Genomic DNA, 25,468 nt, shown 5'->3' on the forward strand with positions numbered 1-25,468 from the left:
GTGTTCTACCTGCAGCATTATAATTCCATCTGTGTTCTACCTGCAGCATTATAATTCCATCTGTGTTCTACCTGCAGCATTATAATTCCATCTGTGTTCTACCTGCAGCATTATAATTCCATCTGTGTTCTACCTGCAGCATTATAATTCCATCTCTGTGTTCTACCTGCAGCATTATAATTCCATCTCTGTGTTCTACCTGCAGCATTATAATTCCATCTGTGTTCTACCTGCAGCATTATAATTCCATCTCTGTGTTCTACCTGCAGAATTATAATTCCATCTCTGTGTTCTACCTGCAGCATTATAATTCCATCTCTGTGTTCTACCTGCAGTATTATAATTCCATCTGTGTTCTACCTGCAGCATTATAATTCCATCTCTGTGTTCTACCTGCAGCATTATAATTCCATCTCTGTGTTCTACCTGCAGCATTATAATTCCATCTGTGTTCTACCTGCAGCATTATAATTCCATCTCTGTGTTCTACCTGCAGTATTATAATTCCATCTCTGTGTTCTACCTGCAGCATTATAATTCCATCTCTGTGTTCTACCTGCAGCATTTAAAAAAAAATCTATATTTAACTAGGCAAGTCAGTTAAGAACAAATTCTTATTTTCAATGACGGCCTGGGAACAGTGGGTTAACTGCCTGTTCAGGGGCAGAACGACAGATTTGTACCTTGTCAGCTCGGGGATTCGAACTTGCAACCTTTCGGTTACTAGTCCAACGCTCTAACCACTAGGCTACCCTGCCGCCCATTATTCCTGCTTGCATGGAATAACAATATATAGTATCAACTTTGATCTCCCTGTGAGGAGGATCCTTCACCTTACTGTAACATCTCGGTCTACCTGAGACGATGATCATTCCCTGTAAGATGGTCCCCACTCTCTTTCCTTGACATGTGTTTTCTGCATGGAACCCATCTAAGCCTGCCTCTGGCTCTCCTTTTCATTGAATACATCAACCTTGGTCTGCCTGTGAAGATGTCTGTTTGCCGTACTGTTAGATCTAGTGCTCTCAGGCAGGGCTGTGTTTCAGCAGCAGCAGTCGTTATCTTCCTATCTATTCTACTTCATGTGTTCTGTATAAGCACTTTGTGAAAAAGGTGTAGTGGCTTCCTTTCGTCTTTACCATAGCCACTGCCCAAGCCTGAAGCGGGGTTGTTTGGTACGCATACAGTCCACACTCAAGGTTTCCAAACGGCCAAACATTCCATGACATCCAGGGATATGGTGCAACAAAAATGTTTATTCTTCTTATATCTAACAAATAAATGAGTCTCCAATCAACTTAAAGCACAAAATACTTGATATGGAAAATACATATTATGACCTGTATGTCTATGTCTGTATGTCTGTATGGTCAAAAAACTATACCGCTCCCGCGTCTAGCAAGGACTCCCTCTCCCGAAGGCCCAACTTCCTGCCTTTATCCTAACAAAATTAACACAATACAATGAACAGGCAAGAGGGGGGGCCAAATGTCCGAGTTACACTAACAACAAATTAATATATCTCAATCGGGTAAATATAAATCATAAAGGTACGTACCTAATATTTCATCATTTACATTCATATTTAATATATTTACACAAATATACATGGAGCTCCATATGTTCGGTCTTTTATACAAATATGTCCAAATCGGCTCTAACATACCGGCCCCTAATTGTTGACTGCACTGAATGCACAACAATTACTTAATATTCAAACATAGAGCCAATACACAAAACATTCTATACCAGAGCACTATTACAGTTTATAGCTATATACAAATATACAAGGTACCATATAGGAAAATAGTCCATAGATCTCAGTCTGAGTTGAAGTGTAAAGGTGTTCAACTTCGAAAAATGTCAAGAGTTTGACATCCAAAAATGTATGACATCAAAGAATGTAAGAGTACGACATCAACGAATCAGAGGTGCACGTGATTCTAAGATGGAGCACTGTGTGTGTGTGTGTGTGTGTGTGTGTGTGTGTGTGTGTGTGTGTGTGTGTGTGTGTGTGTGTGTGTGTGTGTGTGTGTGTGTGTGTGTGTGTGTGTGTGTGTGTGTGTGTGTGTGTGTGTGTGTGTGTGTGTGTGTGTGTGACTCCGTCGCCTCAAGGAGCAGACAGAGTTTATTGATAGGTCTCTGTAAGATATTGGTCTTAGTCTTAACCATGACGCTCCGGACAAGACCTTTGGCCCCTGGCAAAGCCTCCACCACACGCCCCATTAGCCAAGAGTTCCTTGGGGCGGTGTCATCGACGATGACCACGAGGTCACCAGGACTGAAGTTTCTCTTAGTTTTGTTCCACTTGTTCCGCTCCTGCATAAGTGGAAGATACTCCCTGATCCATCTCTTCCAGAAGAGCTCAGTGATATATTGTACTTGCTTCCATCTCCTTCGTGAGTATAGGTCGCTTCTCTGGAATAGTCCTGGTGGCAGGACTGGCTTAGCTTTCAGATGAAGCAGATGGTTCGGAGTCAGGGGTTCTAGATCATTAGGGTCATTTGTTACAGTAGTGATTGGTCTGTCGTTCGTAATCGCCTCAACTTCACACAAGGCTGTCTGCAAAGACTCATCATCCAGTACTTGCTCTTTAAGGACTGAATAGAGGATCTTTTTCACCAGTCAGATCAACCTCTCCCATACCCCCCCCATGGTGGGCTCCAGAGGGAGGGTTGAATGACCATGTCACTCCTTCCTTCAGTAATTCTTTTTGAATCTTGTTGTGATCCAGCTCTTTCATAGCTTCTCCTAGCTCTCTGTGTGTTCCAACAAAGTTGGTGCCATTGTCTGTTCTGATACTTGTTACTGGGCCCCTTCGACAGATGAACCTGCGCAGGGCATTGATGCAGGAATCAGTATCCAGATAACTAGCAACTTCTAGATGGACAGCTCGACTCACGAGGCAAGTAAAGATCACACCATAACGCTTCACATGAACGCGGCCTCGCTTCACCTCTATGGGGCCGAAGTAATCTATACCCACATGGGTGAAAGGCGGAAAATCAGGTGACACCCGATCTTGTGGAAGGTCGGCCATCTTCTGTTCTCCAGCTCTAGCTTGCATCCGCCTGCAAAAGACACAGCTCTTAAGGATCTTCCTTGCTAAAGAGTTGGCACAGGGTATCCAATATCGCTGGCGAAGTCTAGAAAGCATGTGACCTCTCCCAGAGTGGCCAACCTGCTCATGGATGTGGAGTAAGATCAGTCTAGAGATGTAAGAGTCTTTGGGCAGGATCATAGGATTCTTTAGTTCCGTAGGCATAGCAGCTTTGCTTAACCTTCCTCCTACTCTCAGAATCCCATTGTCTACAATTGGATCAAGCTTACAGATTGAGCCACTTCTCTTGGCACATTGTTTTCCTTTCACAACTAGTGCAATTTCTTGTTTAAAGTGATGCCGTTGTTCAAATCGAATGATGACCTTTTCTGCTTCATCTAGGTCGTCCACAGACAGGCTTTCTTTTCCAAACGTCAGTTTGAACTTGTCAATTTGTTCCTTCAGTGAGTTTGTCAGACTCTGATCTGGTCTTGGATCGGTTTGAGTGAGAATTTTCCTTTTCTGGCTTAACTGTAGGAGACGTTTCTTCAGTTTCAGCATCCAGGCAACTGCTTTCTTCAAGCTGTTCCATGTTGAATAGTACTCAATCAGTTTGCTGGTTGGACTCTTTTCTTCCACACTTGTATGGTTTATGATTACGTCTTTTCTCACCTCTGGATCATCCGGAGGGATGGAGCCAATCTCCTCGGGACTTTCGGCCATTGAGTTTCTGTTTTCTCCAGGAATTCTGGTCCTTTACGCCATCTCTTTGAGTTCAGGAACATTTCAACATGTAATCCTCTTGAGGCATCATCGGCTGGGTTGTGTTTTGAGTTCAAATATCTCCACTGTTTTGCTTTCGATAGGTCACGGATCATAGCAACCCTATTAGCCACAAAGGTATGGAATCTCTTGGTATCATTGCGGATGTATTTTAGCACAGACTGGCTGTCCGTCCAAAAAGTTGACTCCAAGTTCAATCTGGAGCTCCAACCTTAACATCCTGTCCACTCGCACTGCCAGTGTTGCTGCAGCAAGTTCCAGTCTGGGGATTGTCATCTGCTTGAGTGGAGTCACCCTTGATTTCCCCAGTATGAATGCAATGTGAACCTTTTCCATACCGTTTGTGAACCTAAGGTAACTTGCCGTGCCATAACCTTGTTCACTTGCATCACCGAAGTGATGCAGCTGTGCAGTCTTGACTTGACCAAAGTTCTCAGGCATCATACACCTGTCTATCTGGAATCTGGAGAGCTGGTCCAGCTCTGAGAGCCATCTCTGCCATGAAATAGAGTGTTCTTCAGGGATGACTTCGTCCCATCCACACTTCAGCTTGCAGAGCACTTGAAGAATTTGCTTTGCCTTTAATACAAATGGGGCGAGGAAACCTAATGGATCATAAATAGAGCTGACAGTTGAGAGAATACCTCTTCTTGTAAGGGGTCTGTTCTTGACAGTGACTCGGAAGGTAAATGCATCACTTTCAATGTTCCATCGGATTCCAAGTGCTCTTTCAACAGGCAGCTTTTCTCTGTCCAGGTCCAGTTCTTTTATCTGCTTGGCTTTGTGTTCATCAGGGATAGAAGCCAGCACAGTGCGGCTGTTGCTGACCCACTTGGTCAATTTGAACCCACCCTGAGAGCACACATCCCTGAGGTTCTTCGTGAGAGCTATGGCTTGTTCTTCTGTGGCCACTGACTTGAGGCAGTCATCAACATAGAAGTTGGACTTGACTGTTTGAATTACCTCTTCATCGTACCTCTCACAGTTGTCTTCTGCAGTCCTTCGCAGTGCAAAGTTTGCACAACTTGGAGAGGATATAGCACCAAAAAGATGTACCGTCATTCTGTACTCCTCCAATCTTTTGTTAGTATCACCATCCGGCCACCATAGGAATCGCAGGAAGTCTAAGTAATCTTCATGGACACGTACTTGATGGAACATTCCTTCGATGTCTGCCATCATGGCAATGTGCTCTTGCCGAAATCTTAGCAAGACTCCTATAAGCGTGTTTGCCAGGTCGGGGCCTTGAAGGAGTTCACTGTTAAGAGATATACCTTTATAGGATGATGAACAGTCAAACACTACTCGTATCGTTCCTTTGCGCTTATGGTGAACGCCATGGTGTGGTATGTACCATACCTTGCCTTTCTCTCTGAGGAGCTGTTCTTGTGGTACCTTCTCGGCGTAACCTTTTGTTATCATCTCTTCCATGAAGCCTTTGTACTCTGCAGCGTAACCTTTGTCCTTCTTGAACTTAATGATAATATTTAGAGCCCGCTGCTTTGCCATGTCACGATTGTTTGGCAGGACTACATCTGTTTTGCGAAAGGGCAACGGTAAGTAGTAGTGATGGTCTTTGAGGGTTATGGAGCTTGATACGATCTCCATAAACCTACGATCCTCAGCTGACATCTCACTTTTCTCTTCATACCCTCTCTCAGGGAAGTCATGGTTGTACTGATTTACAAGAAGAACCCCCAGGTTGGCAATTGAGATACGATTGGCCATCACCGTAGGATGCCCAGATTCTTCTGCCATGGTACAATTGTTAAGAGGACCGTTCATCACCCATCCAAAGAGAGTTTTCACTGCATACAGTCCGTTGCCTTGGCTATTTATGATTTTCCAGGGTTCCATTGCCTTTGGAGCATTTACGCCAATCAGGAGTTCAACGTCGGCGTCAATTTCCTTCAACTGAACTTCTTTCAGGTATGGCCACCTTTTGAGATCTTTCTGAGTGGGAATGTTCTCTCTTGTCACTGGGATCTTATTTTGGGTGTAGACCTTTGGTAATGCAAGAAATGTGTCACCTTCCACATTGCCAATCTCTAATCCAGATATCTCAAAGCTCTTGGTAGGACTCTCCTGCCCCATTGTGCGTAGCAGAATTTCAGTCTCACTGCCTTTAGCTTGCAACTGCCTCATGAGTCTCTCCGTACAAAATGTTGCTGAGCTACCAGAATCGAGAAATGCATAGGTTAACGTAGACTTGCTTCCATTTGCCATCTTTACTTGAACTGGCACAATCGCAAGTGCACAATCTGTACCGGCCCCGGTATCTTCACCAGCTTCCAGTGAAACAAGAACACTGCTGACAGTCTCCTCCCGCTTTACTGCTACACCCTCGTATCTGCCTTCAGAGATCTAAATCTCTCTCTTCCTTCAATGTGCAGGATAGTGGGGTGCCTTCTTTGACATTTCTGACAGGTCATCCTTCTTTACATTCTTTGCTTAAGTGTCCTCTCATCAAACAGCCAAAACAAAGGCCTTTTGATCTCAGAAACTCAACCTTGGCTTCGTGTGGCTGTGCCTTCACCTGTTGGCAGTCGACCAGGAAATGCTCACCAGTGCAAAATACACATGAGATACTGGGAGCATCAGAAGGGTAGGTGCCTGGTTTCTTGATTTTGAATGTTTGTTCTTTTAGAGGTTTTTCCGAGTTACAATCTGCCACTACATCTACTGCAGTGGCAAAGCTGCTTCCCTACTCTTGGATTTGAACTGCTGTTTAAAGACAGCTTCTGTTTTGGTTTTAAAAAACCTTTTGTTGGTCAGGGGATCTTGGATATCTCTGTACAACGGATCCTGCAGTATTTTGGCCTGTTTTTCCATGAACGTCACAAGGTCACTGAACTGGGCCCTCAGGTGGCTTCTCTCTAAAATATCACATGCCGTAGACCTCCATTTTTCCCTTAGTTTGTAAGGAAGTTTTGACATGATCAACTTTATGTTGGAGGGAAGATTAAGCTCTTCCATGTTCTGTAGGTCTTGCATAGCGTTACAGCATCCTCTAAGATAGAGTGCATAGCCACCCAGTCCCTTTCCATCATCCGGTTTGATGTGTATCCAGTTCCAAGCTTTTTCCATATAAGCAGTGGTGACTTTGATTTCATTGCCAAAGTGTTCCTTTAACAACCTCTTGGCCTCTGCATAGCCTCTTCTGGCTTCCATATGCAGACAACTACGGACCAGATCCTTGGGCTGACCAGAGGTGTACTGTTCCAGGTAATAGAGCCTATCCTGGTGACTGCTTGTCTTATCTTCTATTCCATGCTCAAATGCACGCATAAATGGCCTAAAGTTTAGAGGATCATCGTCAAACATGGGTATCTCCCTAACAGGGAGTGTGGCCTGTTTGTGCTGTAGTACAAGGAGGTCAGCAATTTCATTCTGCCTTTGCATGACAGTAGTGAGGTTATCATGGCTGGTATTATGGCTGATACCCGCAGTGTTGATTCTGTGTTGATTGCTAGACCTCGATGTTGGCTGCTGAAGGGTGTGGTTTATGACTGTTTTCTGAATAGGTTTTGATGGCTTTGTGGTCGGTTGTTGTAAAACTCTTTGTAGTGGGGTCTTTGGAACTGCACCTAATGCAGAAAATGCAACAGGTGATGGTTCAGGTTCCTTATAGACCTCGGGTTCCTGGTTCTCATAATAAGAGTTAATTCCATCTTCTTGGCTTAGAAAATGGGCTGCCACAGAATGGGATTGAGAAGTTGACTCAACACTCTCCAGAACCTTCAGTTTGGCATTATATGCTGCTATGTCCGTTTCCAGTGCCATTTTTTCCATCCTAACATTCAGTTGAGCTTTCTGTTGTTCCAGTTGAGCTTTCTGTTGTTCCAGTTGAGCTTTCTCCAGTTCCAATGCATGCTTGTCCTGTAATGATGCTTGGCGAGCTAGTAGAGCTGCTCGTTCTGCCTCAGCTTTTAGGCGTGCAGAGGACACTGAGGAAGCAGTTTTAGAAGACTTTGTTTTACTTGATGTTTTTGACACATTGGAAATGCTGTCGTGTGGTTCAATGAGCGTTTGTGGCTCGATTTCAGCTTTTTTCCATATTTCCACCTCTTTCAGGAAATGTTCATAAGTTCTCATTCTTGGTTGATAATAGTTAATGCTCTCCTGTTCGTGTTCCTCCTCTGTGACCAGCTCTAGCACAGAATCATGAGCATTCTTAAAGTCATTGAGAACAGCATGGAATGCTTCAAGACTCTCATCCACAGTTTCAATGTTTCCTCCATCAACAAGAAGGGCTTTTATTTCATTCATTTTGCGTGTACACACTCCAAGTTTGCCTCTCCGGGCTGCATAGAGTGAATTTAGATGCTCCTCTGCCCTCTCCAGTGGAGTCTTATTTGGGATTTCATCCTCCATCATTCACTTTTAGTTCACACAATTTACAATGACACAGTTGTTGGTTTTTGATTGTTAAACGTAATGCCCCTTTAGACCTCCTTTAATGCTTTAAAACACAGTCCTCCATTTCAGCATATTGACCCATTTTGAATTGAACATGTGGAAGTTCGGCATTTTAGATGAGTTTTAAACATTTCATCCCATTATAAGTTGTCCCTTTAATGAAGTTTAAACACGCAGTATCTTCAGATCCTTAGATTGCAATTTGTTGCGTTGATGCATTGCATTTCCACGTTAGGCCAAATATTAGACATAAGATTAGGCTACATTGTGCGTAGGATCTCAGTGTTTCCCAAACTTAAACTTCTTAATTGTTTTCACAACGCTGTGTTTTGAATTCCATTCCCAAGTTTATCAAACATTCCAATTAAAAGCACATTTGCGCTTCCATAATATGCATGATCAAATGATCGCATTGAACAGGGCAGCTCATTCATTCGCAGTGGTTACTCACGGCTGGCGAATTCTAGGAGTTCAAATCCTTCCAAGCGAGCTGTCCTTACGATCCGGATGCAACAATATCCAGCGTGTGTCCGAACCGGAGATTTCCTTCCGATAGTAATCCTTCGCGGAGTTTTTTGACTTGAATGTAGTGGCTTCCTTTCGTCTTTACCATAGCCACTGCCCAAGCCTGAAGCGGGGTTGTTTGGTACGCATACAGTCCACACTCAAGGTTTCCAAACGGCCAAACATTCCATGACATCCAGGGATATGGTGCAACAAAAATGTTTATTCTTCTTATATCTAACAAATAAATGAGTCTCCAATCAACTTAAAGCACAAAATACTTGATATGGAAAATACATATTATGACCTGTATGTCTATGTCTGTATGTCTGTATGGTCAAAAAACTATACCGCTCCCGCGTCTAGCAAGGACTCCCTCTCCCGAAGGCCCAACTTCCTGCCTTTATCCTAACAAAATTAACACAATACAATGAACAGGCAAGAGGGGGGGCCAAATGTCCGAGTTACACTAACAACAAATTAATATATCTCAATCGGGTAAATATAAATCATAAAGGTACGTACCTAATATTTCATCATTTACATTCATATTTAATATATTTACACAAATATACATGGAGCTCCATATGTTCGGTCTTTTATACAAATATGTCCAAATCGGCTCTAACAAAGGGCATTATAAAATCAGTTAGATTGATACTCACACTGACGTTCTCTGTCTGTGTGCATGTGTGTGCGCGGGCGTGTGTGCGCGCGTGTGCGTGTGTGTGTGGTGTGTGTGTGTGTGTGTTAGAGGTCGACCGATTATGATTTTTCAACACTGATACCAATTATTAAAAGCAGATGCCAATTTAAAAAAAATGTATTTATTTGTAATAACGACAATTACAACAATACTGAATGAACACTTATTTTAACTTAATATAATACATCAATAAAATCAATTTAGCCTCTAGTAAATAATGAAACATGTTCAATTTGGTTTAAATAATGCAAAAACAAAGTGTTGGAGAAGAAAGTAAAAGTGCAATATATGCTATGTAAGAAAGCTAACGTTTCAGTTCCTTGCTCAGAACATGAGAACATATGAAAGCTGGTGGTTCCTTTTAACATGAATCTTCAATATTCCCAGGTAATAAGTTTTAGGTTGAAGTTATTATAGGACTATTTCCCTCTATACCATTTGTATTTTTAACCTTTGACTATTGGATGTTCTTATAGGCCCTTTAGTATTGCCAGTGTAACAGTATAGCTTCCGTCCCTCTCCTCGCTCCTCCCTGGGCTCGAACCAGCAACACAACAACAACAGCCACCATCGAAGCAGCGTTACCCATGCAGAGCAAGGGGAACAACTACTAGAAGGCTCAGAGCGAGTGACGTTTGAAACACTTTTAGCGCGCGCTAACTAGCTAGCCATTTCACTTCGGTTACACCAGCCTCATCCCAGGAGTTGATATGCTTGAAGTCATAAACAGCCCAATGCTTGACACACAACAAAGAGCTGCTGGCAAATTGCACAAAAGTGCTGTTTGAATGAATGTTTACACGCCTGCTTCTGCCTACCACCGCTCAGTCAGATACTTGTATGCTCAGTCAGATACTTAGATACTTGTATGCTCAGTCAGATACTTAGATACTTGTATGCTCAGTCAGATACTTAGATACTTGTATGCTCAGTCAGATACTTAGATACTTGTATGCTCAGTCAGATACTTAGATACTTGTATGCTTGTATGCTCAGTCAGATACTTAGATACTTGTATGCTCAGTCAGATACTTAGATACTTGTATGCTCAGTCAGATACTTAGATACTTGTATGCTCAGTCAGATACTTAGATACTTGTATGCTCAGTCAGATACTTAGATACTTGTATGCTCAGTCAGATACTTAGATACTTGTATGCTCAGTCAGATACTTAGATACTTGTATGCTCAGTCAGATTATATGCAATGCAGAACACGCTAGATAATATTTAGTAATATCATCAACCATGTGTAGTTAACTAGTGATTATGATTGATTGATTGTTTTTTATAAGATAAGTTTAATGCTAGCTAGCACCTTACCTTGGTTTACTGCATTTGCGTAACAGGTAGTCAGTCTCCTTGTGGAGTGCAATGAGAGCGGCAGGTAGTTATTGCATTGGACTAGTTAACTGTAAGGTTGCAAGATTGGATCCCCCAAGCTGACAAGGTGAAAATCTGTTCTGCCCCTGAACAAGGCAGTTAGCCCACTGTTCCCAGGCAGTCATTGAAAATAAGAATGTGTTCTGAACTGACTTGCCTCGTTAAAGAAAGGTATACCAAAGAAAATAGGCGCCCAAAAATACCGATTTCCGATTGTTATGAAAACTTGAAATCAGCCCCAATTAATCGGCCATACCGATTAAACGGTCGATCTCGTGTGTGTGTGCGCACCTGTCTGCATGCGTGAGTGTCTGTTTGCTTCAGATGCTGATAACGCTGAGCCACCACTCCTGGCCCTGTACACTGTTTTGCTCCATCCCGATAAGTCTCTCTCCTCCAGTCCGTTCCCCCCCAGACCCAGTTTTACTGAACGTTCAGAAAGTTTGGCAGAACCAGGAAGGTGACCTCTGGTGTCAGCCAATCAGTTCCCAGGGAACTTGTGTCAGCCAATCAGTGTCCAGTTAGTGGACCTGAAGAGCGACTGCACTGACCTTGGTTTAACAGGCTACAGGGATGTAGGGAATCACAAATTACTTGCCAAACTGTAGTGGTTTACACATTATGGTGTGCAGATACTGAAGGATTTTTCACCGTGGAACACATTGGTACCATTGCAGGGTATTATAATTGGAGAAGTACAGCAGAGTAAGGTACAGTACAATGGACCTGCCAGCAGTATGGACAGGGACTGAGGAAGCAGGGGGACTGCTTGGAGTAGCTGCCTTTACACACCTGTCAGACTGGGACTGGACTAATTGGAAGAAACCCTGGAGGGAGGGAGGGAGGGAGGGAGGGAGGGAGGGAGGGAGGGAAGGAAGGATGTGTGGATGGGAGATGTCAAGCCTGTTCCGTGTTTGTAGTAATGGTTGCATTGTCATTGTAGAGAGAAGACTGGGCATGTTATTCTGTGTATATATAGTGGACATTGTTATTCCTTATCCACACACACCTCTGTTTCCGTCACAGGAGGTTGTTGGCATCTAGGGGAGGAGGGGCTCGTTGTAATGGGGAGGAGGGGCTCGTTGTAATGGGTTAGGGTTAGTTGTAATGGGTTAGGGTTAGTTGTAATGGGGAGGAGGGGCTCGTTGTAATGGGTTAGGGTTAGTTGTAATGGGTTAGGGTTAGTTGTAATGGGTTAGGGTTAGTTGTAATGGGTTAGGGTTAGTTGTAATGGGTTAGGGTTAGTTGTAATGGGTTAGGGTTAGTTGTAATGGGTTAGGGTTAGATGTAATGGGTTAGGGTTAGATGTAATGGGGGAGGAGGGGCTCGTTGTAATGGGTTAGGGTTAGTTGTAATGGGTTAGGGTTAGTTGTAATGGGGAGGAGGGGCTCGTTGTAATGGGTTAGGGTTAGTTGTAATGGGGAGGAGGGGCTCGTTGTAATGGGTTAGGGTTAGTTGTAATGGGTTAGGGTTAGTTGTAATGGGTTAGGGCTCGTTGTAATGGGGAGGAGGGGCTCGTTGTAATGGGGAGGAGGGGCTCGTTGTAATGGGGAGGAGGGGCTCGTTGTAATGGGGAGGAGGGGCTCGTTGTAATGGGGAGGAGGGGCTCGTTGTAATGGGGAGGAGGGGCTCGTTGTAATGGGGAGGAGGGGCTCGTTGTAATGGGGAGGAGGGGCTCGTTGTAATGGGGAGGAGGGGCTCGTTGTAATGGGGAGGAGGGGCTCGTTGTAATGGGGAGGAGGGGCTCGTTGTAATGGGTTAGGGCTCATTGTAATGGGTTAGGGCTAGTTGTAATGGGTTAGGGCTAGTTGTAATGGGTTAGGGTTAGTTGTAATGGGTTAGGGTTAGTTGTAATGGGTTAGGGTTAGTTGTAATGGGTTAGGGTTAGTTGTAATGGGTTAGGGTTAGTTGTAGTGGGTTAGGGTTAGTTGTAATGGGTTAGGGTTAGTTGTAATGGGTTAGGGTTAGTTGTAATGGGTTAGGGTTAGTTGTAATGGGTTAGGGTTAGTTGTAATGGGTTAGGGTTAGTTGTAATGGGTTAGGGTTAGTTGTAATGGGTTAGGGTTAGTTGTAATGGGTTAGGGTTAGTTGTAATGGGTTAGGGTTAGTTGTAATGGGTTAGGGTTAGTTGTAATGGGTTAGGGTTAGTTGTAATGGGTTAGGGTTAGTTGTAATGGGTTAGGGTTAGTTGTAATGGGTTAGGGTTAGTTGTAATGGGTTAGGGTTAGTTGTAATGGGTTAGGGTTAGTTGTAGTGGGTTAGTTGTAGTGGGTTAGTTGTAGTGGGTTAGGGTTAGTTGTAATGGGTTAGGGTTAGTTGTAGTGGGTTAGGGTTAGTTGTAATGGGTTAGGGTTAGTTGTAATGGGTTAGGGTTAGATGTAATGGGTTAGGGTTAGATGAATGAGGTGAATGGGATTCCACTTGTTTGATGCCATCCCATTTACTCCGTTCCAGCTGTCCTCCCCTTATCAGCCTCCACTGGGCTTTCCATGTAATACTATGCAGAAAGACCACGGCATTATTTCAGTCCTCTGCAGTCTCTCTCTCTCTCATTCCACCTCCATAATCAACGGTCCTCCCTCTCCTCCATATTCCTCTCCTCCCCTGCTACAGTCATTGATAACAGAACATGTTGAAAAGCACTGTAGGTGGACTATTGATTCAACAGGGTTATTCTAGAAATTGGGAAGTGCTGTGTCCCTACGATTGTTTATTATGCGTGTGTGTGTGTGTGTGTGTGTGTGTGTGTGTGTGTGTGTGTGTGTGTGTGTGTGTGTGTGTGTGTGTGTGTGTGTGTGTGTGTGTGTGTGTGTGTGTGTGTGTGTGTGTGTGTGTGTGTGTGTGTGTGTGTGTATTTATGGCCACTCTAGTAGTATGCCAGCTTGTTCTACTGTCATTGTCGGTTTCTCCTCTAACAAACTCCCTCCCTTCTCTCTCTTTCAGTCCATCATGGAGCAGTTCAACCCCTGCTTGCGGAACTTCGTTGCCATGGGGAAGAGCTATGAGAAGGCCCTATCCAGTGAGTGTTCTATTCTTCTTCTCCTCTAATCTGGTTCTGTGGCCTGTTCTTCTCTCCACTCTTTGTCGTCTGTTCCTCACCTCGCTCTCTCTTTCTCCTGCTCTCACTCTCTCCTCTCCTCCCACTCCTCTCCCTCTCCTCTCCTCTCCAGGTCTAGGCAGCCAGTCACCAGCCTCCTGCTCTCTCCTCTCCTCTCCTCCCACTCCTCTCCCTCTCCTCTCCAGGTCTAGGCAGCCAGTCACCAGCCTCCTGCTCTCACTCTCTCCTCTCCAGGTCTAGGCAGCCAGTCACCAGCCTCCTGCTCTCACTCTCTCCTCTCCTCCCACTCCTCTCCCTCTCCTCTCCAGGTCTAGGCAGCCAGTCACCAGCCTCCTGCTCTCACTCTCTCCTCCCACTGCTCTCCCTCTCCTCTCCAGGTCTAGGCAGCCAGTCACCAGCCTCTTGCTCTCACTCTCCTCTCCTCTCCTCCCACTCCTCTCCCTCTCCTCTCCAGGTCTAGGCAGCCAGTCACCAGCCTCCTGCTGTCACTCTCTCCTCTCCTCCCACTGCTCTCCCTCTCCCCTCTCCTCCCACTGCTCTCCCTCTCCTCTCCAGGTCTAGGCAGCCAGTCACCAGCCTCCTGCTCTCACTCTCCTCTCCTCTCCTCCCACTCCTCTCCCTCTCCTCTCCAGGTCTAGGCAGCCAGTCACCAGCCTCCTGCTCTCACTCTCCTCTCCTCTCCTCCCACTGCTCTCCCTCTCCCCTCTCCTCCCACTGCTCTCCCTCTCCTCTCCAGGTCTAGGCAGCCAGTCACCAGCCTCCTGCTCTCACTCTCCTCTTCTCTCCTCCCACTCCTCTCCCTCTCCTCTCCAGGTCTAGGCAGCCAGTCACCAGCCTCCTGCTGTCACTCTCTCCTCTCCTCCCACTGCTCTCCCTCTCCCCTCTCCTCCCACTGCTCTCCCTCTCCTCTCCAGGTCTAGGCAGCCAGTCACCAGCCTCCTGCTCTCACTCTCCTCTCCTCTCCTCCCACTCCTCTCCCTCTCCTCTCCAGGTCTAGGCAGCCAGTCACCAGCCTCCTGCTCTCACTCTCCTCTCCTCTCCTCCCACTCCTCTCCCTCTCCTCTCCAGGTCTAGGCAGCCAGTCACCAGCCTCCTGCTCCCAGTCTCCTTTGTGCCGTCTCATTTAAAGAAAGGGATGATATTTCTCATCCTGACACCGTAGCAGTCACACAGCCAGTCTTATCATCTGGTCTGCAACCCCTGGCACAGCCTCAGGAGTGAGGATGTTTCCCAAACGGTATCCTGTTCCCTACATAGTGCACTACTTTAGACCCGAGGGAATAGGGTGTTGTTTGGGACTCAGACAGAGAGGTGTGTTGCAGAGCAGCAGTACAATCAACGCCTGGGTCCTAATCAGAGCAGAGCAGCAGTACAATCGACAGCTGGGAGCAGAGATGGAGCACTGTGTACCTCTGGAGTGATAGACAGTTCACTATAAAAGATCTGATAGACAATGGAAGTGTGTGTGTGTGTGTGTGTGTGTGTGTGTGTGTGTGTGTGTGTGTGTGTGTGTGTGTGTGTGTGTGTGTGTGTGTGTGTGTGTGTGTGTGTGTGTGTGTGTGTGTGTGTGTGTGTGTGTGTGTGTGTGTGTGTGTGTGTGTGTGTGTGTTTGCTTGCTCACTCTTTGGTTTTCCTAAAGAGGTTTAGGAGAGCAGACGAGTACAGATGGACTTATCACACAGGGGACAGAGTGTAGTTGAACCTAACTTGCTCAGATATCTCTCACTTTGTACTGTAGGTCAGGTCTGTCAACACCCCAATAAACACCACAGACACACGAACACATTCGCTGACATTCGCTGACAGAAGAGTCACTGTCTCCTCAACACTGAATATATCCAGATAACTTGGGGGGATAATGACCCATGAAGGAGTCTGCCCTCTGCAGTGGGTTAATGACCCATGAAGGAGTCTGCCCTCTGCAGTGGGTTAATGACCCATGAAGGAGTCTGCCCTCTGCAGTGGGATAATGACCCATGAAGGAGTCTGCCCTCTGCAGTGGGTTAATGACCCATGAAGGAGTCTGCCCTCTGCAGTGGGTTAATGACCCATGAAGGAGTCTGCCCTCTGCAGTGGGATAATGACCCATGAAGGAGTCTGCCCTCTGCTGTGGGATAATGACCCATGAAGGAGTCTGCCCTCTGCAGTGGGTCAGGGGGGTGTAGCTCCTCCTCTGACTGGCTGGTCTCTGACCCCCCCCCCCCTTCACCCCATGCCAGTTTCTGTTCCTGGTAGGCTGGACAGGTCTAATAGGGAGACCTGGAGGATTGGTCCAGGCCAATTAGACCATTAAGAGGTGAGTGAAGAGGAGGGGGTGTGGGTGGACACATGCTGTAAACCCATATGGTCGTGTTAGTCAGTAGTAAGTAACTAAGCTTTAGTCTGAGCCTCAACGGTCCATAGGGCAGGAACCTGTCTTGTTTTTGTAATGTGAGGCAGCTTGGTGTACAAGTTCACCCCCTGGACAGGACTCTTCTGTTGGCTGGGACTGGGACTGGGGGCTGGGGACTGGGAACTGGGGGCTGGGACTGGGACTGGGACTGGGACTATAGGAGTCCATTTGGAATTCTGCATGTCAAGGGAGTTGCATCCTAACCCTAAGGTAGATGGTGTCCTCTCTCTAAGGTAGCTAGGAAGCGGTGGATCACTACCATGTCTGACCCTTCTCTCCCCACCCACTGTCTGCTGCCCAGTTATAGACCCTAATCCTCTGGTCTGTTCCTCTTCATTCTGTTGGTCCTGTCTCACCCTCTACATTCTGTTGGTCCTGTCTGTCCCTCTACATTCTGTTGGTCCTGTCTCACCCTCTACATTCTGTTGGTCCTGTCTGTCCCTCTACATTCTGTTGGTCCTGTCTCACCCTCTACATTCTGTTGGTCCTGTCTGTCCCTCTACATTACGTTGGTCCTGTCTGTCCCTCTACATTACGTTGGTCCTATCTGTCCCTCTTCATTACGTTGGTCCTGTCTCACCCTCTACAATATGTTGGTCCTGTCTCACCCTCTACAATATGTTGGTCCTGTCTGTCCCTCTACAATATGTTGGTCCTGTCTGTCCCTCTACAATATGTTGGTCCTGTCTGTCCCTCTACATTACGTTGGTCCTGTCTGTCCCTCTACATTACGTTGGTCCTGTCTGTCCCTCTATATTCTGTTGGAAGGAAGTAAAGTAACTCAGCTTATCTACCCCAACACACACACACACACACACACACACACACACACACACACACACACACACACACACACACACACACACACACACACACACACACACACACACACACACACACACACACACACACACACTGCCCACTATTAGCTGTGTGTTGAAGAGGGCACACACACACACACACAAACCCCCCCTGCAGACAAATATATATTGACATTTATATCAACACTCCACATAATCAGACTGAGCATTTCAATGGCAAACGGAGGCACAAGGAAATAAAGTATTAAATATATATTTGTTATTGTCATGAAATAAACAGGGATTTATTAGACATACAGTGATGATACAAACATCAAATTAAAACACTACATGGGGGCTTGAAACTAGAAAAGGCCTGTTACTAATCAATCACCCTTAAAGATTAAACAAACCTACTCAACCCTCATCTTATCTCTACTGTCAATCAATACATCTAATACCAACCAGTGCTCCAACTCTTCCACAAGGCAGGCTGTAACTTCCAATCCAGAACAATTTGAACCCAGATCCCCCTGCTGGGCGGGGCTGGACTGGACTGGGCGGGGCTGGACTGGGCGGAACTGGGCTGGACTGGGCGGGACTGGGCTGGACTGGACTGGGCGGGGCTGGGCGGGACTGGGCTGGACAGGGCTGGATATGACAAGTGAGGAGTTGTTCAGGCGGACCAGAGTTGGCCACCGCTGCTGCCAGCCAGTCAGTCAGTGATGATGGATAGTGGGCTGGTTCATGTTCAGTCAGTCTACTTGTCTACTGTCAGTGATGATGGATAGTGGGCTGGTTCATGTTCAGTCAGTCTACTTGTCCACTGTCAGTGATGATGGATAGTGGGCTGGTTCATGTTCAGTCAGTCTACTTGTCCACTGTCAGTGATGATGGATAGTGGGCTGGTTCATGTTCAGTCAGTCTACTTGTCCACTGTCAGTGATGATGGATAGTGGGCTGGTTCATGTTCAGTCAGACTACTTGTCCACTGTCAGTGATGATGGATAGTGGGCTGGTTCATGTTCAGTCAGTCTACTTGTCCACTGTCAGTGATGATGGATAGTGGGCTGGTTCATGTTCAGTCAGTCTACTTGTCCACTGTCAGTGATGATGGATAGTGGGCTGGTTCATGTTCAGTCAGACTACTTGTCCACTGTCAGTGATGATGGATAGTGGGCTGGTTCATGTTCAGTCAGTCTACTTGTCCACTGTCAGTGATGATGGATAGTGGGCTGGTTCATGTTCAGTCAGACTCGGGGCCAGAGTTGGCCACTGTTTCTGTCAGCCTGTTTGGGGAGCAGCAGGTTGGCAGGCAACAGGGGTGTCTGACTTTGGCCCAGTCTGGTTCTCACTTCTCACAGCCTGTCAGTCCCTTGTGAGTGTTGACAGCACAGCAGAGGTCTGGTCTAGGTTGAATCCAGCTAGCTGCACTAGACAGCCCATAATAACTAGTTGTTCAGGATCCTGCTAGCTGCACTAGACAGCCCATAATAACACGTTGTTCAGGATCCAGCTAGCTACTGTAGCGTTACATCGTCCTCTCTCTCTCTCCACATGGGACACACCATTACTCTCTATAGCATCGTCCTCTCTCTCTCTCTCTCTCTCTCTCTCTCTCTCTCTCTCTCTCCACATGAGACACACCATTACTCTCTATAGCATCGTCCTCTCTCTCTCTCTCTCTCTCTCTCTCTCTCCACATGAGACACACCATTACTCTCTATAGCATCGTCCTCTCTCTCTCTCCACATGAGACGCATCGTCCTCTCTCTCCACATGAGACACACCATTACTCTCTATAGCATCGTCTTCTCTCTCGACGTGAGGATGTGTGTGAACACTTCTGTGTGTGCGTCTTTATAGGCCACGGAGTTGCCCTCTACCTCTGACCCTGATCTCATGCTGTTCTTCCTCTGTCCCCAGATGTGACGTTTGCTGCTAAGGGCTACTTTGATGCCCTGGTGAGGATGGGAGAGCTAGCCAGTGAGAGCCAGGGATCCAAGGACATGGGTGAGTAGTAGCCAATCAGCTGTCAGGATGTTGTGTCCCGCCCGTCCCTGGACCTAAAGGGGTATTCAGTGCTGGCCAATGCTTGTCTTAGTGTTTGTACTGTAAGTCCGTTTGTCCGTGTCTATCAGCTGCTACATATCTCTTTCCCTTCTCTGGACCTAAAGGGGGTGGTTAACTGGGCTCTCCTGCTGGCCAACACACACACAGTCACTTCCTGTGTTTGTGTCACAGTAATGTCAGGTCTGTAGAGAGATGACCCAGTCTTTGTTTTCCACGCAGGCAGCATTGTGGGGTCACTCCGACACTCTAAAAAGAAAAGCTTCCTGGAAGATCCTTTAGGGGTTCTTCAAATTGAACTGTGGGGGAACCTCTCAGTTCTTCAAAGAACCCCCTTAATGGTTCCTCAAAGAACCCCCTTAATGGTTCCTCAAAGAACCCCCTTAATGGTTCCTCAAAGAACCCCCTTAATGGTTCCTCAAAGAACCCCCTTAATGGTTCCTCAAAGAACCCCCTTAATGGTTCCTCAAATAACCCCCTTAATGGATCCTCAAAGAACCCCCTTAATGGTTCCTCAAAGAACCCCCTTAATGGATCCTCAAAGAACCCCCTTAATGGATCCTCAAAGAACCCCCTTAATGGTTCCTCAAAGAACCCCCTTAATGGTTCCTCAAAGAACCCCTTAATGGTTCCTCAAAGAACCCCCTTAATGGTTCCTCAAAGAACCCCTTAATGGTTCCTCAAAGAACCCCCTTAATGGATCCTCAAAGAACCCCCTTAATGGATCCTCAAAGAACCCCTTAATGGATCCTCAAAGAACCCCTTAATGGATCCTCAAAGAACCCCCTTAATGGATCCTCAAAGAACCCCCTTAATGGTTCCTCAAAGAACCCCCTTAATGGTTCCTCAAAGAACCCCCTTAATGGTTCCTCAAAGAACCCCCTTAATGGTTCCTCAAATAACCCCCTTAATGGATCCTCAAAGAACCCCTTAATGGTTCCTCAAAGAACCCCCTTAATGGTTCCTCAAAGAACCCCTTAATGGTTCCTCAAAGAACCCCTTAATGGATCCTCAAAGAACCCCCTTAATGGTTCCTCAAAGAACCCCCTTAATGGTTCCTCAAAGAACCCCCTTATTGGTTCCTCAAAGAACCCCTTATTGGTTCCTCAAAGAACCCCCTTATTGGTTCCTCAAATAACCCCCTTAATGGATCCTCAAAGAACCCCCTTAATGGTTCCTCAAAGAACCCCCTTAATGGTTCCTCAAAGAACCCCCTTAATGGATCCTCAAAGAACCCCCTTAATGGTTCCTCAAAGAACCCCTTAATGGTTCCTCAAAGAACCCCTTAATGGTTCCTCAAAGAACCCCTTAATGGTTCCTCAAAGAACCCCCTTAATGGTTCCTCAAAGAACCCCTTAATGGTTCCTCAAAGAACCCCCTTAATGGTTCCTCAAAGAACCCCTTAATGGTTCCTCAAAGAACCCCTTAATGGTTCCTCAAAGAACCCCCTTAATGGTTCCTCAAAGAACCCCTTAATGGTTCCTCAAAGAACCCCCTTAATGGTTCCTCAAAGAACCCCCTTAATGGATCCTCAAAGAACCCCTTAATGGTTCCTCAAAGAACCCCCTTAATGGTTCCTCAAAGAACCCCTTAATGGTTCCTCAAAGAACCCCTTAATGGTTCCTCAAAGAACCCCTTAATGGTTCCTCAAAGAACCCCTTAATGGTTCCTCAAAGAACCCCCTTAATGGTTCCTCAAAGAACCCCTTAATGGATCCTCAAAGAACCCCCTTAATGGATCCTCAAAGAACCCCTTAATGGATCCTCAAAGAACCCCCTTAATGGTTCCTCAAAGAACCCCCTTAATGGTTCCTCAAAGAACCCCTTAATGGTTCCTCAAAGAATCCTCAAAGAACCCCCTTAATGGTTCCTCAAAGAACCCCTTAATGGTTCCTTAAATAAACTTTTTTGGGGTTAATTTGTTTTTTTTACCCACCACTATTATTATTATTAATATTATCAATATGCATAACAATAACATATTTGAGTGTTTTATGATTTTAGTGTAAAAGCAGCATTCTACCATCTAAATATGTGGTAAACTCCAAGCAGAGCTCCAAGTTCAATCAGTTTCTCCTCTGGCATGTTGATGTCCTTTGTCAGGTTTCCATGTCTATTCATCAGTGATGTAGGGAGGGTGAAGTCTGTGAAAACAAAAATATGAATTATACAGATGAGTAACAAAACGTGCACATGACCGTATTCAAACCTTGTTATTTGTGGTAAATGTGAATGAAAACATTGTTCACTTCTGACTGGTTTTCATACACACATCTTGTCCGTAACGTAGAGACCTCTGGGATCTTCGTTGAAGAGGTCAGAGAGGAGGTAGAGGACTGCTGCTAGAAGGTTTTAGAGAAACCATTCATACCAATGTAATGATAATGTAATGCAGATCACATGTAGGTTATGTGACAAACCAATACCATTTGTACATACCTTTGTGTGCCTTCTCGTCAGTACTCCTACAGACACATAAGTGGGTCGTTCAGTCATCTGCACCTGTAGCCTTCAACAGATTCTTCTTTCTTTGTTGATTAACATCCTTTGAAATTGGTCCATTTTCTGATTATAAAGAATTTTAAAAGGGAGAAAGTGCCCGACCAACACAGGGAGAAAGTGCCCGACCAACACAGGGAGAAAGTGCCCGACCAACACAGGGAGACAGTACCCGACCAACACAGGGAGACAGTACCCGACCAACACAGGGAGACAGTACCCGACCAACACAGGGAGACAGTACCCGACCAACACAGGGAGACAGTACCCGACCAACACAGGGAGACAGTACCCGACCAACACAGGGAGACAGTACCCGACCAACACAGGGAGACAGTGCCCGACCAACACAGGGAGACAGTGCCCGACCAACACAGGGAGACAGTGCCCGACCAACACAGGGAGACAGTGCCCGACCAACACAGGGAGACAGTGCCCGACCAACACAGGGAGACAGTGCCCGACCAACACAGGGAGACAGTGCCCGACCAACACAGGGAGACAGTGCCCGACCAACACAGGGAGACAGTGCCCGACCAACACAGGGAGACAGTACCCGACCAACACAGGGAGACAGTACCCGACCAACACAGGGAGACAGTGCCCGACCAACACAGGGAGACAGTGCCCGACCAACACAGGGAGACAGTACCCGACCAACACAGGGAGACAGTACCCGACCAACACAGGGAGACAGTGCCCGACCAACACAGGGAGACAGTACCCGACCAACACAGGGAGACAGTGCCCGACCAACACAGGGAGACAGTACCCGACCAACACAGGGAGACAGTGCCCGACCAACACAGGGAGACAGTGCCCGACCAACACAGGGAGACAGTGCCCGACCAACACAGGGAGACAGTGCCCGACCAACACAGGGAGACAGTGCCCGACCAACACAGGGAGACAGTGCCCGACCAACACAGGGAGACAGTGCCCGACCAACACAGGGAGACAGTGCCCGACCAACACAGGGAGACAGTACCCGACCAACACAGGGAGACAGTACCCGACCAACACAGCCATTTGACAAATATGAAATGATAGATATCATCATAAAATATTATCAATTTAGATCAGAGCTGGAGGTCGACCGATTTATGATTTTTCAGCAGATACTGATTATTGGAGGACCAAAAAAAGCCAATACCGATGAATCAGGTGTTTTATTTATTTATTATTGATATATATTTTTGTAATGATGACAATTACAACAATACTGAGTGAACACTTTTATTTTAACTTAATATAATAGATAAAAAATCGTCCTCTGCAAATTAGATTTCAAAAAGTCATTTCATTTTGTGACAGACAGCAGCTTGGTGGATTTGATTCAGTTCCACTTAAAAGTGGATTGGTTTCAGCTCAGAGGGTGTGTGTGTGTGTGTGTGTGTGTGTGTGTGTGTGTGTGTGTGTGTGTGTGTGTGTGTGTGTGTGTGTGTGTGTGTGTGTGTGTGTGTGTGTCCATCCTTGTGTCTTGGTCCATTTATAAAGGTCTACAGATCCACAAGTTGACAGGAGCTGCTGCCCTCGGATACAATAGTTGCCGTGGCAACAGCTGGCGGTCCCGATGTTTTATCTCCACTCTGGGGACATCAGTCTCTGTGAAGACATCAGTGTCTGTGATAGGATTCTCCTCTCCTTGATCCATGAACAACAAGCTGTTTATTCTGACAGGTTTTCATGGCTCTGTTCTGTAGGGTGTTCTGTAGTAGGACAGCTGGGGGGTGTTCTGTAGTAGGACAGCTGGGGGTGTTCTGTAGTAGGACAGCTGGGGGTGTTCTGTAGTAGGACAGCTGGGGGTGTTCTGTAGTAGGACAGCTGGGGGTGTTCTGTAGTAGGACAGCTGGGGGGGGTGTTCTGTAGTAGGACAGCTGGGGGGGTTCTGTAGTAGGACAGCTGGGGGGTTCTGTAGTAGGACAGCTGGGGGGGGTTCTGTAGTAGGACAGCTGTGTTCTGGGGGGGTTCTGTAGTCGGACAGCTGGGGGGGTCTCTAAGTAGTCGGACAGCTGGGGGTGTTCTGTAGTCGGACAGCTGGGGGGTTCTGTAGTAGGACAGCTGGGGGGTGTTCTGTAGTAGGGCAGCTGGGGGGGTGTTCTGTAGTAGGGCAGCTGGGGGGGGGTGTTCTGTAGTAGGACAGCTGGGGGGGTGTTATGTAGTAGGACAGCTGGGGGGGTGTTATGTAGTAGGACAGCTGGGGGGTGTTCTGTAGTAGGACAGCTGGGGGGTGTTCTGTAGTAGGACAGCTGGGGGGGTGTTATGTAGTAGGACAGCTGGGGGGGTGTTATGTAGTAGGACAGCTGGGGGGGTGTTATGTAGTAGGACAGCTAGAGGGGGGGTGTTATGTAGTAGGACAGCTGGGGGTGTTCTGTAGTAGGACAGCTGGGGGTGTTCTGTAGTAGGACAGCTGGGGGGTGTTCTGTAGTAGGACAGCTGGGGGTGTTCTGTAGTAGGACAGCTGGGGGAGGGGTGTTCTGTAGTAGGACAGCTGGGGGGTGTTCTGTAGTAGGACAGCTGGTGGGGGGGTGTTCTGTAGTAGGACAGCTGGTGGGGGGGGGGGTTCTGTAGTCGGACAGCTGGGGGTGTTCTGTAGTAGGACAGCTGGGGGGGTGTTCTGTAGTAGGACAGCAGGGGGGGTTCTGTAGTCGGACAGCTGGGGGTGTTCTGTAGTCGGACAGCTCAGGGGGGGTGTTCTGTAGTAGGACAGCTGGGGGGTGTTCTGTAGTAGGGCAGCTGGGGGGTGTTCTGTAGTAGGGCAGCTGGGGGGGGGGGTGTTCTGTAGTAGGGCAGCTGGGGGGGTGTTCTGTAGTAGGACAGCTGGGGGGTGTTCTGTAGTAGGACAGCTGGGGGGTGTTATGTAGTAGGACAGCTGGGGGGTGTTATGTAGTAGGACAGCTGGGGGTGTTCTGTAGTAGGACAGCTGGGGGGGTGTTCTGTAGTAGGACAGCTGGGGGAGGGGTGTTCTGTAGTAGGACAGCTGGGGGAGGGGTGTTCTGTAGTAGGACAGCTGGGGGAGGGGTGTTCTGTAGTAGGACAGCTGGGGAGGGGTGTTCTGTAGTAGGACAGCTGGGGGAGGGGTGTTCTGTAGTAGGACAGCTGGGGGGGTGTTCTGTAGTAGGACAGCTGGGGGGGTGTTCTGTAGTAGGACAGCTGGTGGGGGGGTTCTGTAGTCGGACAGCTGGGGGTGTTCTGTAGTAGGACAGCTGGGGGGTGTTCTGTAGTAGGGCAGCTGGGGGGGTGTTCTGTAGTAGGACAGCTGGGGGGTGTTATGTAGTAGGACAGCTGGGGGGGTGTTATGTAGTAGGACAGCTGGGGGGGTGTTATGTAGTAGGACAGCTGGGGGGTGTTATGTAGTAGGACGGCTGGGGGGAGGGGGTGTTATGTAGTAGGACAGCTGGGGGGTGGGGGGGTGTTCTGTAAGGTGTAGTACAGCGTAGTTGGGGCTTCCCTGAGCTAATCAGTCAGCCAGAGGGAAAGACATGGAAGTGATGTGTGGATGTTTTATTCAGTAAAAGGGCTTTTCATTTGACATTTACACGTTAGTCATTTAGCAGATGCTCTTATCCAGAGAGACGTACAGTTAGTTAATCATCTGAAGAGGGCTAGGTGAGACAACCACATCATATCTGTCATAGTAAGTACATTTTTCCTCAGTAGCTATCAGTACAGTCAGCTCTAGTGTGGGAAAGTGGGAGTGTTAGTTCATGAAAGGTATGTTTTTGTGGGGGAAGGGGTGCTGTGGGATTATCCACACCACACACACAGCCATGAGAGGTTTCCCATTGATTTCAAGGTGTTAACATGTTAACAGAC

The 25,468-nt window shown here is 46.9% G+C and overlaps 1 protein-coding gene across 1 annotated transcript in view; it reads left to right on the forward strand.

Moving 5' to 3' along the window:
* Positions 1–25,468, forward strand: part of LOC123998877 (brain-specific angiogenesis inhibitor 1-associated protein 2-like) — a 116,632-nt gene that overhangs the window by 40,842 nt on the left and 50,322 nt on the right. The window contains exons 2-3 of the mRNA XM_046304099.1: positions 13,778–13,853; positions 19,011–19,097. Coding sequence (XP_046160055.1) covers positions 13,778–13,853; positions 19,011–19,097 — 163 coding nt within the window. The remainder of the gene's footprint in view (positions 1–13,777; positions 13,854–19,010; positions 19,098–25,468) is intronic.

Source organism: Oncorhynchus gorbuscha, linkage group LG16 (assembly GCF_021184085.1).
Source record: "Oncorhynchus gorbuscha isolate QuinsamMale2020 ecotype Even-year linkage group LG16, OgorEven_v1.0, whole genome shotgun sequence".
In the NCBI taxonomy this organism is placed as follows: Eukaryota; Metazoa; Chordata; class Actinopteri; order Salmoniformes; family Salmonidae; genus Oncorhynchus; species Oncorhynchus gorbuscha.